Genomic DNA, 15,506 nt, shown 5'->3' on the forward strand with positions numbered 1-15,506 from the left:
TTTTTTAAATTTTTATTTTATTATTTTTGTGTGCGTGTACCGTCAAATCAGATCTGACTGGTACAGGAGGAGATTGCCCCTCCTTCCCCGGCAGAGCATCTGGTGGATTCGCTACTTGTGAGTCTTACAGGGAAGCATGTGCAGATGAACCAGACAGTTGAGAGTGGGCATGATTCCACAATGTGTGCATGTGGCTGTGGCTTTAACGACGGCCGTCTCCAGGTGACACTCGTGGTCAAATCAGACATATTACAATGGGAAAATCTGCTCCCGAGGACCTCTCCAAAGTGTAAAAAAGTAACGACATCAATTTAAAGGCTAAGATGTGTCTGACCCAAGTCATGGTGTTTTCAGTTACTTCCTACGCATCTGAAAGTTGGAAAATTAATGTTGTTGTTATATGCCACTGAGTCACCTTCAATTCATAGAGACCCTATGCACACTAGCTTACTCCTGCCATATTCTGATCCAATATCACTGTCTCTGACACACCAACCCCTATTACCCCAGTTACTGTGTCAATTCATCTTGTCCAGGGTCTTTCTCTCCTGTGCTGTCCCTCCACCCTTCCAAGCATGATGTCCTCCAAAAACTGGTCTCGCCTGGTAATGCCAAAATATGTGAAGTGGAGCTTAAAAATCCTTGCCTCCAACAAGCAAACTGGCTTCACCTTCTCTTCTGTTTTTTCTCTTGGCAGGCCATGGTGTGTTCAATAGTCTTCTCTTGCACTACTCAAAGGCATCAATTCTTCTTTCATCCTTACTCACTGTCCAGCTATCTCTGATGCATAGCAAGTAACTGAGAAGACCATAGCCTGGACCAGGTGCACCTTAGTTTCTAGACTGAAATCACTGCTCTTCAGCACCCTGGAGAGGTTCCTGCCATCAGATTTTCCTAATGCAATTCATCTTTTGTTTCCTGATTGCTGGTGCCAAGAATGCTGACTATGGAACTGAGCAAACTGATCAATCTCTTCTCCACCTTTCATGAAGCTGACAATTGGCCCAGTAGTGAGAATCTTTGTCTTTTGATGTTGAGCTTCAATCCATATTAAAGGCTACAGTCATTGATCATCTACAACAAGTGCTTCAGGTCCTCCTCAATCTCAGCAATCAAGGTTGTGTCATCTGCATACCATAGGTTGTTGATAAGTCTTCCTCCAATCCTGATGCCACACTCCTCTTCATAAAGTCCAGCTTCCCAAATGATCTGTTCTGCATATAGACTAAAAAGGTAAGAAGACAGGATGTATTCCTAACAAACTCCTTTCCTGATTTTGAACCATGCAGTGTTTCCTTGGTCTCTTCTGAAGATTGCTTCCTGGTCCAAGTAAGGGTTTCGCATAAGCACAATTAAGTGTTCTGGGATTCCCATTTTTCTCTAGATTAGACACAATTTGCTGTGATCCATACAGTCAAATGCCTTAGAACAGTCAATGAAACACAGACAGACATTCTTCTAGTATTCTCTGCTTTCAGCCAAGATCTAGGATAGCAAAAGCATTATGGAGAAGAACACAGAATATCGCATGGACTGCCAAAAGAACAAACACGTCTGTCTTGGAGGAAACACAACTACGAAGTTCCCTAGAGTCAAGGAAGGTGACAGTTTGCCCAACATAATTAGGGTGCATGTTGTCAAGAAGGCATGTCTTTCAAGAATGGCATCATCCTGGGAAAGTTAAAGGGTCAGAGAAAGACAAAAAGACCTTCAACAGGAAGGACTGACACAGTGGCTGTAGTGATGGGCTTGAACCTATCAGAAGCAGTGAGGATGATGGTGCACAACAGGACAATATTCAGATCTGCTGTTCACAGGGTTGCTGTGAGTGGCAGGTGACATGATAGCACCTACCAACAATTTAAAAATCACACAGTTTTAAACTTCCTAGCTGAGTAATTGCCTCTAAAAGCCTCCCCTGTGGATCAGTTATGGGTCTGTTCTGACAATGCAGGACAACAATAACAACATTCTTTTAAAAGGTCATCCTTAATACAAAGTCAAAGCACCCAATTAATATGTTAATAGAAGGGAGTGACAGTCCTCTAGATTGGAGGGTATAGGCAAATCGCAACAATTAAGTGTTTAAACTGGATAAAGACATTTTTCTTCTAAATTATCTTTGTAAACTTTTGCAATACAATTGCAACAATAAACTCAAAAGTCACTGGAGCTGACTCAGAGCTGACTCTGTAGTGGGCATGGGAGGAGGCTGCCTGTCTGTCTCCTGTGGAGCCGCTGGTAGATTCGAACAGTCAGAGACATTAGTACCAGAGATCCTTGTGGACTACACCACCAGAGCTTAAGAGTTTCAACGGCCTTTACTAATCAAATATGCCTGTGATTTGCTTTATTGCGCTATCTGCTTTATGTCAGTGGCCTGAAACTGAACTCAAAATATATACCTGTACAGAAGTCATTGTCGTGTGCCATCCAGTCAGAACCCACTAACAAGAGACCCTTCAGTGGGTTTTAACTGTGTAGGAGGAGAATCCACATGTTTCTTCTGTGGAGCAGCTGGTGAACTGGACCACTGGCCTTTGCGTTGGCAGCACAAAGAACACATTTGCTCCTTGGACAGGAGCAGAAGATACAACTGGAAATTGTAGGATCACTATCCCATCAGGATGAGTCGGATCCTGATTCCACATTTCCCTTCATAAAGTCCAGCTTCTCAAATTATTTGCTGAACAGGTATGGAGAAAGGATACAGCCCAACCAGGCAATGTTCCTTCTCTCTGTTCAAACAACCACCTCTTGGTCTGCGTAAGCACAATTAAGTGTCTGGGATTCCCATTTTTCTCAATGTCAGCCATCATTTGGGTTGAGCTGGTTGTTTTGCTTAACCCACACTATCAATAAAATCGAGACATCCTTCTGGTATTCTGTATTCTAAAATATAGACATGCTTCTGGTATTCTCTTTCTGCCAAGATCCATCTGACATCAGCAATGATATCCCTGGTGCCACAGGCTCTCCCAAAGGCGCCGTGAACTTCTCTAAGTTCTGTCGATGTACTGTTCTAGCCATTTTTTAAAATCTTCTCAAGATTTTACTTGCATGTGATATTAATGTTGTTGTTATGTGCTGTCGAGTCACTTGCGACTCACAGCAACCCTATGTACAACAGCCCTAAACTCTGCTCTGTCCTGTGTCAATCGCACTGTCTCCGACACTCCCATCCCAATTATCCCAGTCACTGAATCAATCCACCTCACAGAGGGTCTTCCCCTCCTGCTCTGTCCCTTCAGCCTCCCAAGCATGATGTCCCTCTCCAAGGACCGGTCCCTCCTTACAACATGTCCAAAGTATGTTAGACGGAGCCTCAGAATCCTTGCCTCCAAGGAGCCACCTGGTTTAACCTTTTCCAGGATGTATCTGTTTGTTTTCTTAGTAGTCCATGGTACTCTCAATACTCTTCTCCTGCACCACAGCTCAAAGGCATCAATTCTCCTTCTATCCTCCTTGGTCATTGTCCAACTCTGTGATGCATAACCAGTGACTGCAAAGACCATGACCTGTATCAGACGCACCTTAGTCTCCAGAGTGACACCATTGCTCTTCAGTACCCTGGAGAGGTCCCTAACAGCAGACTTTCCCATGGCAATACGCCTTTTAATTTCCTGGCTACTGGTGCCAAGAGTGTTGACTGTGGAGCCAAGCAAACTAAAGCTCTGTTTGATAATCCACATTCTGTTGGATCATCTTTTTTGGGAATGGGGAACAAGTAAGGGGTAGCTTTTCTTCCATATTTCCTAGCACAGACTGGTGAGCACATCCAAGGCTGCATCTGTTTCTGGAAACATGTCCATAGTATCCCATCAATCCTTGGAGCCTAATTTTTTTTTCCTAACACCTTCAGTAAAGCTTTAACTTCTTCATTCATCAACAATTTGTGTTATGTACATGACATGATCTTGCTTACTGAAAGCGAAGAGGACTTAAAACACCAGCTATAGAAGATCAAGGACCAAGGGGAGCTCTGGTGGCCTAGTGACAAGAAACTGTACTGCAATCCCAGAGGAACACGGTTCGAATCCACCAGACGCTCTGCCGGAAAAGGAGGCGCAATATCCTCCTGTACCAGTCAGATCTGATTTGACGGTACACGCACACAAAATAATAAAAATTTAAAAAAAAAAAAAAAAAGGAAGATCAAGGACCACAGCCTTCATTGTGCATTACATCTCCAAATGAAAAAACAAGGATCCTAAGTGAGCCCTGGCGGCCTAGTGGCAAGAAGCTACACTGCAAATCCCAAGGTGTGCAGTTTGAATCCTCCAGATGCTCCACTGGAGAAGGGTCAATCTCCTCCTGTGCCAGTCGAATCTGATTTGACAGTACACAACAACAATAAAAAAGTAAAAAAAAAAAAAAAAACCAACAAAAAACAAAACACCACTACAACAACAAAAAAAAAAACCAACCCAAAGATCCTCACCACTAGGCAACATCATAATAGATGAAAAAATACTGAAGTTGTCACCTTGCTTGGATCCATAATCAACACTCTTGGTACCAGGATTCAAGAGATCAGAAGACATGTTGCATTAGGAAAATCGGCTTTCAAGGACCTCTCCAAATTTCTGAAGATCAACGATGTTAGTTTAAAGACAAAGGTGCGCCAGATTTAAGCCATGGTCTTTTCCATTACTTACTTCAAATGTGAAAGTTGGACAATGAATGAGGATGGCAGAAGAAGAATCAATGCCTTTGAGTTACAGAGTTGGAGAAGAGTATTAAATATTCTATTGACAGACTGCCAAAGGAACAAAAATGTGTATTTCAGAGACAGTGAAACTAGGGTGCTCCTTGGAGGCAAAGAGCTTCATCTCACAAACTCTGGGCATACTGTTACGAGGGGCCAGTCTTTGGGAAAGGATATCATGTTTAAAAAGGTGGACTGTCAGTGTGAGAAGACCTCAGAGAAGTGGACTGACACAGTGGCTGTAACAACAGGATCAAGTATATTAGAGATGTGAGAACGAGGATGATACGGGTTACACAGGATGACAAAGGAGATGAGGATGGGGTGAGGCTCATTTCTGGTGTCCACAGCATCACTACATGAACCCATACAGGTTCCCTTACAACAACTACAACATCAGGATAGAGAGCAAGAAGGCAGAAGGTATTTGCTATCAACTGGAAGAGATCTACATTTGCACCTATTCCCAAGAAAGGTGATCTAACAGAATGTGGAAATTACCGAATTATCATTAATATCACATACAAGTAAAATCTTTCTGAATATCATTCAAAAATGACTAGAAACAACAGCAAATGGCTAGAAACAGTATAACAACAGAGATATGTTAGAACTCCAGGCTGGATTTAGAAGAAGTTGTAACAATAAGGAACATCATTGCTGATTTCAGATGGATCTTGGCAGAAAGCAGAGACTATAAGAAGAATGTCCATTTATGTTTTATTGACTATGCAAAAGTATTTGATGGTGTGTATCATAACAAATTATAGCTTACCGACACTGAGAAGAATGGGAATTCCAGAATACTTCATTATGCTCATACAAAACTGATACCTAGACCAAGAGGACATGGTACATACAAACAGAGCAAGGGAATACTGCATGGTGTAAAATCAGAAAAGGTGTGCATCAGGGCTGTATCCTTTCTTCATACTTCTTCAGACTTTATATTGAGCAAATAATTTGTGAAAAGAGACCATGTGAAGAAGAATGTGGCATCAGGACCATAGAGAGACTCACCAACAACCTGTGTTATGCAGGTGACATTCTTCTCAATGTTATAGTTTGTTATGATCCACACAGTCAAGTATCTTTGCATAGTCAATAAAACAGACAGACATACTTCTGTTCTTCTCTACTTTTAGCCAGGAGCCATAGGACATGAGCAGGATATCCCGAATACCAAAGCCTCTTTTACACCCAACCTGAACTCTGGCCAATCTCCGTCAATGAACATCTCCAGATGTTCTTCCAGGTGATTGTAATGATTCTGTTCAATTATTTCCACATTCTGTTGGATCAACTTTTCTTGGGAATGGGAACAAATAGGGGTCTCTTCCAGTCAGTTGGCCAAATAGTTGTCTTCCATATTTCCAAGAAAATCTGTCACCAGTAGTATATCGAAAAGCACTCTGTATTTGCAACAGAAATCTCTGAATCTGAGTTCCACTGCTGCCCACGACATAACCCTTCATAAGGTGTTTCACTGCCCTGTAAAATCTCCCCCACAATGAGAGTGAAACATCTCCCTCATTGAGCTCACAGGAGGACCTGACAAGATGACACAGCAAAGGGCCTTCTAGCATATACGACCTTCCTCTTGCGGTAACAGACTCGGATCAGTGCCATACTTTGCTAAAAGGCATTCCCTTTTAGCACATTCCACATATTACTGTTTAAGGTCCAAGAAAAGACCAAGGAGGAAAGCACTGTGCACTTCTTGGGAAAATATCAATAACAATTAAACAGACTGATGTATTATGTTACCATTTTACTACACAGAATTCAGAGGAATCATTCCTACTGAACATGTTTTGAATATATTGTTCTTCACTTTCCCAGGGCTTATTCTAGAGGACCTTATTAAGTGCAAACTCTCTAAACTGACATTTCTTTTCTTGCCTATTTTCCTATCTATTGTAAAGATGGCATCTCCCTGTTTATCTATTAGAAAGAAGATAATCTTTCAAGAAAAGACACATTGTCTTTTAAGATTGGCATTGTTTTGTGTGTGCTGGAAATACTTACCAATGGAATTCTATCTCTTCTTCCACCTGCTTCCTAGGAACTAAGATTCCTGACACTACTGAGCCCTGTTCTGACATAGGTTGTAACTAATCCAGAGAAGGACACTATCATCTTCAGGAACCAAAAGCAGGGTCAAAGATAAAGACCAGCCAGAACCAGGAGAAGGGGCACCTCTCCACAGGTCAACTTTCAAGGATCTCACAGCAAGATTAAGTTTTGATGGCAGATCATATAAGCTGGGATTAAAACCAACACTCCAGGTCAAATTTCTTTTCTCAAGAAAGCTTGAAAAGATCTTTTCTAAAATCTCCACCAAATCCACCTAATCTCATAGAAAATAATCTCTTTCACCAGAGGTTAAAACATCTGCCACAGACAGAAAGAAGCTTCTACTTCTTTCTCAGGAGGGAAGAAATGAGTCAAAGTGAAGTGTTTCCTTCCAATAATTGCATAGTAGCACAAATGGAGAGAGGATGTACGGAAATGAAAGAGCAAATATAGCTGTCAAACAGAAATTTAGAACTTAAAGATATTAATAAAAAGGAAGCTTCTCAACCTGCTGCCAGACCCGGCCAGCAGTTACAGCCAGCAGCTCTGATGACCTCATTCCTGACAGCAGAAAAGGGCATTTGGTCCAGCTGGACTCGTGCCTCATTCTCCTCTAAAAGCTACATACCCCAAAGAGAGGGTTTGATATGGCCCCCAAAATCCCCCCAGCAGGGCCACTGATCTGACTCCACCCTGCCTCTCAGTGGATCCAATCTTGCTTGTGGGGTCTTTGGCTCCTACCTGGGTCCAACTTCGGCCGAAACCAGATCTCCAATGGCCAAAGCTATCAGATAGGAGGGGATGGGGTGACACATCTGGAAGAAGAACTTATTTGGACCTCTCTTCTCCCAGGTGTTAGCACTCATCACAGCTGTGAAGCCATCTGGGACCTGACAACAGAGAAAGCTTAGGAGATCTCACCTGGAGAGAATCTCCTTTACATTAGCTTGACCTGCAACCTGTGGTGGGTGACAGTCATCCAGAGACAAGGTGAGGAACACACAGGTTTTAAGAAACTTTGTTTGGTCTGGGCAGTTACAGTGACCTTGGTGTTTCTGACAGGTCCCGCATTATGGTCTAAGAAGTATTGTTCATATCATTCTAGGAGCCTTTTTACCAAGCCTCCTCCAGTGGAACAGAAGAACAACAATCCAGGATCTAAGCACAATACTGATATGAAACTGTCTACTCTTCAATGACAGGAATATTTCTATTTTTACTTAGTGATAATTTGTTCATTATTAACCAGTTTAATATATGTAACTTTTAACCATTTTAATATATGTAACTGTGTATGCTGTAACTTGGTATAAATATCCATGTTTTTAGTAGTATTCAGTATTTTAGAAACAGAAAAGGAAAGAAACTTCATCTGTGCTACACTAATAGGAGGAGGCTATATGCAATTTCTTTACGTGGGGAGTATCTGGGAGGAAAGAGTTTTATTTTCCCCTCCCTGGAATGATGTTATGATTTACCAAATGGAATGTAGATCTAAAATTAATAATCCCAAGAGTAGGCACATCTAACCTTAGTCCCCTTACCTCAATGAGGGCTGAATATTTGTATTTCACTGCAGGAGTGTCGAAGCAAGGGAAGAAGGCCCGGTTTAGCACGGCTTGACCTTGGGTATAGACAAAGGGCTTCTTCTTTCCTGCTGTCTGCTCGGGAGTCAACCAGCACACCTAAGGGGACAGAACACGTCAGATCTGACACCTCCATGGGATTGGCCCTCAGAGAAAAGGAGCCCACTGGTATGAGAGAATTTCAAGTTAGCGACAATGAGGAGGTTCTCTCCTACAACTCATAGGGTAGAGCTACCACCAAGGGCCAGGTCCTCACTGGTTCCCAAAAGTTATCTCAGGAATTCCAGAGCTGGCCTCTGACTCTGACATTCTGTTTTTCCCCAAAACACAAAGATGGAAGTAACTCTCTGTGAACGTGTGATAGATATAAAAGACACAAGATACATGGAAAAGCAGAACTTGATAAGAGGTGCTAGCAAAGGAGAACTTGACAGACAAGAATCAAAGGCTGATGCACATTCTAAAATCGCTGTAACTCCTCTTTTGGGAAGAGATATACTGGGACTCTTAATCGGTTTGCTGATAGCCCTTAAACCAAGGGCAAATCTTAAAAGATGTTAGCTCAGACAGAACTGTGCTATAACTGTCTTAGTATATATGAGGATCAAATGGCATTTATTTAGAAAAGGATTGGATTATTCCACAAAGAGGTTTCATCAAAACAGTAAAAAATGAGCCTTCAAAAACAAGCAGGATTTAAATGTTGGAAAGAACAGGCCGTCTTCAGAGGAACTCGATGAAGGACAAGTGACAGAAGTGGGCTCTGCAAAGTGGACAGGTACAACAAAGGGCCCAGGACACCACTGCAAGTATCTGAGACCAATTTTAAAAGGCTTGGAAGCCACAGTGGGATGCTAGGTTTTTCTTTGCTGGAGTTGTTATGCTTGTGCAGTTGTGTGAAAATTATGGTGAGTAGCTTCCAAAGAATACCACAGGGAAAACAGAATTTAAAAAGCAACTCCAAAGGAGCTCTGGTGGCCTAGTGGCAAGAAGATGCACTGCAATCCCAGAGGTGTGTGGTTCGAATCCACCAGATGCTCTGCTGGAGAAGGCGGGGCAGTCTCCTCCTGTACCAGTCAGATCTGATTTAACGGTACACACACACAAAATGACAAAATAAGAAAATAAATAAATAAATAAAAAGCAACTCCAAAACTACGTGATCAAGGTCGACATCTACAATCCTGAATCAGCTTGGTAGTACGTACCCTTGAAAGGATGTATTGAATATGGTACTCTTTCCTCTGTGATAAGCTCCTCAAAAACTCACAAACTCAGTTTAATCTTAGGGGAAAATATCAGACAAATTCCAGGTGAAGGGTATCCTCTACAAGAACCTGCCTCGCTCTCGTCCAGAATAGAGCTCTGGGGCCCTACGTGGTAGGGGGCAGCATCTCTGGTGACTGGAATCCAGACGCTCCACAGGAGAAAGATGGGGCAATTGCCTCCCATTCAAGTCACAGCTAAAGGACTGGCCATGAGCTGCCTGCAACTCCACAACAATGAGTTAAGAAGTTACTTAGCTCTCCTTAAGGTCAAACAAACTCTGGAAAGTCTGAAAAGCTATCATAGCCAAAAAAGTTGAATGAGATATGACAGCTAAATATGTTATATTTATACAAATTTAACGCCTCTGAAAACCCGCTGGAGGGTGAGCTATGGTTCGGTTTAGACTCTACAGTACACAATAACAACATTTAATATAAATATAAAATAGAAATATATGGACTGGATCCCAGAATAGAAAGATATTAAGTAAAAACTAAGGAAACTGGATAAATGATAACATCAGTTCACTAACTATAACACATTTCATACTAATGTAAAATGCTAATATGGGATGCTGTGTATATGTATGTACATGAGACTATGGAACTTGGTACTATCTGTTCAACTTAACGCTGTTTGAGGAGAGAAAAGACAGTCAACTATCAACTTACAAGTTGAGTCAATTCCAATTCCTGGTCACCCGTGAGCACTGAAGTGGAACTATGCTTCACAGTGTTTTCAATGGCTGATTTTTTCAGAAGCAGATCATCAAGTCTTTCTTGAAAGCTGCCTCTAGGCAAACCTGAGCCAGTCTTTTAGTTAACAGTCAGGCACATTATTTCTTGGCACCAACCAAGGATAAAGTCTATTAACTAAAACTTAATCTTAATGGGCTGACACTAAGGACTAACACCTATACAATCTTCTATAATCTCTTAGCAAGTTGTTGTGTTATGTCTTGAGTCAGACCTGACCCTCAGCAAGTTTTCAGAAGCAGTTACTCCCATGGGAGGAGACCACCCATCCTTCTCCCATGAAGGAGATGGTGAATTTGAACCACATGCCTTGAGACTGCAGTGCTAAGTTCTTAAAAGGACACAGGATCCTATCAGGTGATTTATATAAAGACATTTATATAAATGACAAGCACTGGACTAGGGAGGGGGTGGCCCGTGATAACAAATTCTGGCTAGCATGCCTTCCAAAAGCCCTCAGGGCAGTGAGTTATGTGTAGGGCAGCTAACAGAAGGGCCAGCTGTTTGATCCTCCAGCTGCTCTGCCGGTAGTTTACTCCCATTAAAATGTACAGTCTTAGGAAAGGGATGGCTTAGTTCTACTGTCTACAGGGTCACTGTGAGTTGGAATCAATCTGACTACAGTGGGCTTTTGTTTTGTGGGATTTTTTTTGTAGGGAGGGCAGATCATCTCCTCCATCATAATTCTTTACTCATTATTTTTGTTTATGTTTTTTAAGGCACAATAGAATAAAATGAAGTGAAGGAAGGAGCCTGGTTTTATGTACGTTACAGAGTTTGAAGTCAAGTAGAGGCTGTTACATTATGGAGTTTGAAGTCAAGTAGACGCTGTTACATGTGAGTAAAGTGACAATCTGGAATGATGACAGACTGGGATGGTATGGTGTCAATGAGAAGAGAGGAAGAAGCACAAGTGTCATTAATGCAGCCATTTGTGGGCCAGTAAATCTCAGTCTATCTGATGCTTCATTTGAGGGGAAGTTACTTGAAAAGGCAAATTCAGGAAGGGCTTAATTTTTACAATCCTCTTTTGAATTTTTCTCAACACTTAAACTCCCTGCTGTTCAGTCAGTTCTGACTTATATGTAAACCTTCATCAAGGTTCCACAACTCAACTCTGTCTCCTGAGGACAGTGGATCAAAATTGTCAGAGATAAGCAGTGCAACTCCCTAGAGACTATGCCATAAACCAGGAACTAGGGAGCTCTGGTGGCCTAGTACTCAGCACTGCAATCCCAAAGGCACGTGGTTTGAATCCACCAGCTGCTCTGTGGGAGAACGATGGGCAATCTCCTCCCGTGTCATCAACTGCCTCTGAAAACCCTCTGGAGGGTCAGCTATGGATTGGTTCCGACCCAATGGTACACAACAAGAATATAGCACAGTAGCCAACCATTTCCAGGTTTACGTTAACCGTACAGAAACTCACTGTCCTGGGTTTGGAACTGCCTCATAGCTGACCATCTAATGGACGTCTGAGGCTGTAAATCGTGAGGACACAGCCCACCTTTTTTCTGAACTGTCAGAAAGACGCCACCTTCAGTTTAGCAGTGCACCACTCTATGAACCAGACCCCCAGGGCTCCCATAGAGCACTGGGTTTTTCTTTTATCTCTGAGAATCCTTTTTCCATTTGGATTTTCATATTTTAAAAAACAATTAACTTTTTTTTTCATCCTTTGCCATGAGACCAGAAAAACAAAATGGTACCAGCTACTGTTACTATTTTGATCAAAGATTCCACAGAAAAATAATGGAATCATGTAATTTTAAAAAGACTCCAGACATCTTAGACCCATAAAGGTTAGGTAAACCCCTGAAACTATTGCCCTGTGATAATCTTTAAACCTTAAACCAAAAATATCCCCAGAAATCGTCTTAAAACTAAACAACAGTCTAGCTTAACTCATTTAAAAAACACCTGAAAAAAAGTCTGACTTGAGCAACTTTTAATATCTACTGGAGATCAAAGTGGCAACAGCAATTTCAAAGATTAAACAGGAGCTTGAAGGGTAGTGCATTTAGGTTAATTAAGAGAAACACCTCTGAAAAGAAGAGTTAGAATGACTAAATTTCAAGCATGTTCAGTCCATCACTAAAAGGCACATGCAAGAAACACAAAGTTATGCTGTGTACACTCCTAAAAACAATAAATAAAATTACTGTGTTAAGAAAAAAGAACTAATCACAATTTCCATTTATTATATCACTGGTGAAAACAGAAACGCCCTTTGAGCCCATTCTAAGAATAAAGAGGAACTGCTGCCCAGTTAAGCAGGTTTCCAATCACAGGCAAGCAGTGAATTATGAAATCTACAACCCACTAAGAGGTGCTGCCTAAGGTCTCTCTATGAAGGATTTTCTGACTGATTCTTACAGATACAGGCTGAAGAACTTTTCCATCCCCTTATTTGAAATATCTGCCTCTCTCACACACAGATTTAAGTTCAGCCAACAGTGAGAAAATCAGGTCAGAAAGCTTAAAACACCAACACCAAACTGATCCCATCAACTTCTGCTGACCCCATAAGGCAGACTAGAACTGCCCCAGAGGGCTTCCAACGATGGGAATCCTCAACAGCAACCTTTGCAATGTCTACTGGGTTGTGACTACTACGGAGAAGAATGCCCACTTTGGCCCACATGGAGCCCCACTTCATCTCCACCAGTCAATTACAGCTCACTGGACTCCGCCACTCTTTATCAAGCCTCACCCTCCACTCATTGCCAGAGTCCATTCCAAGGCGTAGTGACCCTCCAACAAGTTTCTATCAAATAAATCTTGATGGGAAAAGACTGTCCAACTTGCCCACACGACCCACCCAACCCTGTCCCCTGCCCCGCAGAGCAGCTACTGATGGATTTTCGTGAATTCCACAATATGAAAAGAACTAGTCAAAAAAATTAAAAAAAAAAAAGAAAAGAACTAGTCACCAGAGTTCTTGTACTCAAACTCTTTAATGTCAAGCTGAAAGGAAACAGTCCATCTTTTCTCCACAGGAGCAACAGATGGATTCGAATCCCCACATAGAAAGCCTGTAAGAACCACAATTCATTGCCATCGACTCTGAACCAACTTCCAGCTGACCCTTCAGTGGGTTTACAAAAGCTCTAAAATACACAAGATTGCCCATCTCTCTCCCACAAAGCAGCCCACGGACTGACATGGGTCAGCAGCACAACTCCCTAACATGATGTCAGAATTCCCCCTTATTGTTTGCTTGGGGTTTTTTTTTTTTTTTCTCTTTTTTTTTTAATCCATTGTTTTCCTATTTTAAGTGTGGTGGGGCCAGGTATGACTCATAGCAACCCCATTAAAACTGATGTGAAGCCTCTCCTATCCCTGTGCCGTCCTCACCATCCCTCACACAAAGTTTAGCACTTTGCAATTCCAGTTTTCACTTCTAATTCTTTGTTGTTAGGTGCCGTGGAGTATGACTCATAGCGACCCTATAAACAGCCAACCCAAACCTGTCCTATGCTGTGCCATCCTCATCATCTCTGACACACTAGAGCCCCACTGCTTAAGCCACTGCGGCAATCCAGCTCGTTGGAACATCCTAATTCAGTTCTCACTTGTACTTGAAATCTTTCCCTTACTCACTGCCAGGCAAAATGGAACAGACCTTCCTTTTGGCCTTTTTTTTTTTTTTTGAGCTCGAAATTATTCAGGACAAGTGTTCATCTTTCTAACAGATTCCAACCATTACTGTGACTGCCTTGACCTGCAGGTCAGCAGAGCCACTCTCGACCCCCTAAATCGCCACAGCTTCCTACTTCCGTTCTCATTCCTACTCGCTAATTCTTTTGCTCATCTAACTGGGACTTTCACACGTAGAAACACAAAAACCTGGGTTTCAGAGTTGTTTTAACCCGGAGAATTAAAAGACTACATTGAGTCAGCATCCCACATTGTCCAGGGCTGCTGGAAAGCAGAATGAAGGTGCTCACCGATGCATCAGAGACCCCAAAAGGCCTCAGTATTCAGTATTAAGCTGGATGTGTGTGGAATTGGTTATCTAGAGAAAGGAGGGGGGTTATTTTCTACAGCAGGAACTGGAAACCAAACCTGATTTCCAGCTGGGGTCTGGGGTAAGAGGGCTCCTGGATTAACTCAGACCAGCCTGGGAGGGCAGGAGGACAGAAGCAAAACCTGATAGCCCTAAAAGAAACAGGGTCGCCGAGCTTGCACTAGGGCCCCGGGGGTGAACACGAGCAGGAGAAGCAGGGAGAGTGAGGTCTGGGAACGCGGGGCGCACTCACCCCGGGTCCCTTTGCGACGCGGTAGGTGAACTGCACCAGGAAGCGGTCACCAATTCGGCAAGGCTGTGGCAGCGCCACGCACAAGACCTGGCCGTAATGGGAAAAGGGCCGAATGGAGAAGGACACAGGCTCCAGGGGCAGGTCCTCCCCGTCCGGCCGGAGCCAGCGCAGCGCCGCCGCCGTCACCTCCAGGCAGGGGTGCGAGTCCAGCAGCAGCTCGGGGCTGCCCTCCTCCAGGCACCGCAGCTCCAGGCCCGCGGAGCCGCTAAGACCCCGGCTTCCTGGGCCCGGGCCCGGGGGGCCAAACTCGGCCCGCAGGTTCAAGTGTAAATGCAGCATCTCGAAGGCACGGAAGCTGGATCCTGAGGCCACATCCAGGGCCTGAGCTGAATGCAGCGGCCGCCGGCGCGAAGGTCCACCACTCGCCATTTTCGTGCGCGCCAGACAGAGAAAGCCAAGTGGGGGTGAAGGAGGGCGCATGGAGGCCACGCCCGGGGCTCTGCGCCGCTGCAGTCGGCACCCTCACAAACACCACGCCTCCGGGAGGCTGGGTCGCTCTAATGCCCAGGCCTTTTCATTGATGTTAGGTGCCTGTCCTGCGCCAGCCTTGCTGTCTGATAGGCCCACGCCCGGGGGCACAGTGTCACTCCCTCTTGTAATGGGTCATCTTGTTCTCGGACCTCTCTACCTTTCCTGGCATAATAGTTCCCTCCCCCCCCACCCCCCAATTGGCCTTTTCTGACAACCTGCTCAAAGTATTTAAGAGGAAGTTTCACCATTCTCACCTCTAAGGAGCACTCTTGACCTGTTCATTCTTTGGACAGTCGAAGGCATATAAAGTACTCTTCTC

At 43.4% G+C, this 15,506-nt stretch overlaps 1 protein-coding gene across 1 annotated transcript in view; it reads right to left on the reverse strand.

Moving 5' to 3' along the window:
• RNPEP (arginyl aminopeptidase (aminopeptidase B)) overlaps nt 1-15,085 on the reverse strand; it is a 37,943-nt gene extending 22,858 nt beyond the window's left edge. The window contains exons 1-3 of the mRNA XM_006890539.1: nt 14,657-15,085; nt 8,329-8,469; nt 7,526-7,674 (exon numbers count right to left, since the gene is read on the reverse strand). Coding sequence (XP_006890601.1) covers nt 7,526-7,674; nt 8,329-8,469; nt 14,657-15,085 — 719 coding nt within the window. The remainder of the gene's footprint in view (nt 1-7,525; nt 7,675-8,328; nt 8,470-14,656) is intronic.
• Nucleotides 15,086-15,506: the final 421 nt, after the last annotated feature.

The sequence above is a fragment of the Elephantulus edwardii genome, unplaced genomic scaffold (genome assembly GCF_000299155.1).
Source record: "Elephantulus edwardii isolate Elephantulus edwardi_28Jun2011 unplaced genomic scaffold, EleEdw1.0 scaffold00090, whole genome shotgun sequence".
In the NCBI taxonomy this organism is placed as follows: domain Eukaryota; kingdom Metazoa; phylum Chordata; class Mammalia; order Macroscelidea; family Macroscelididae; genus Elephantulus; species Elephantulus edwardii.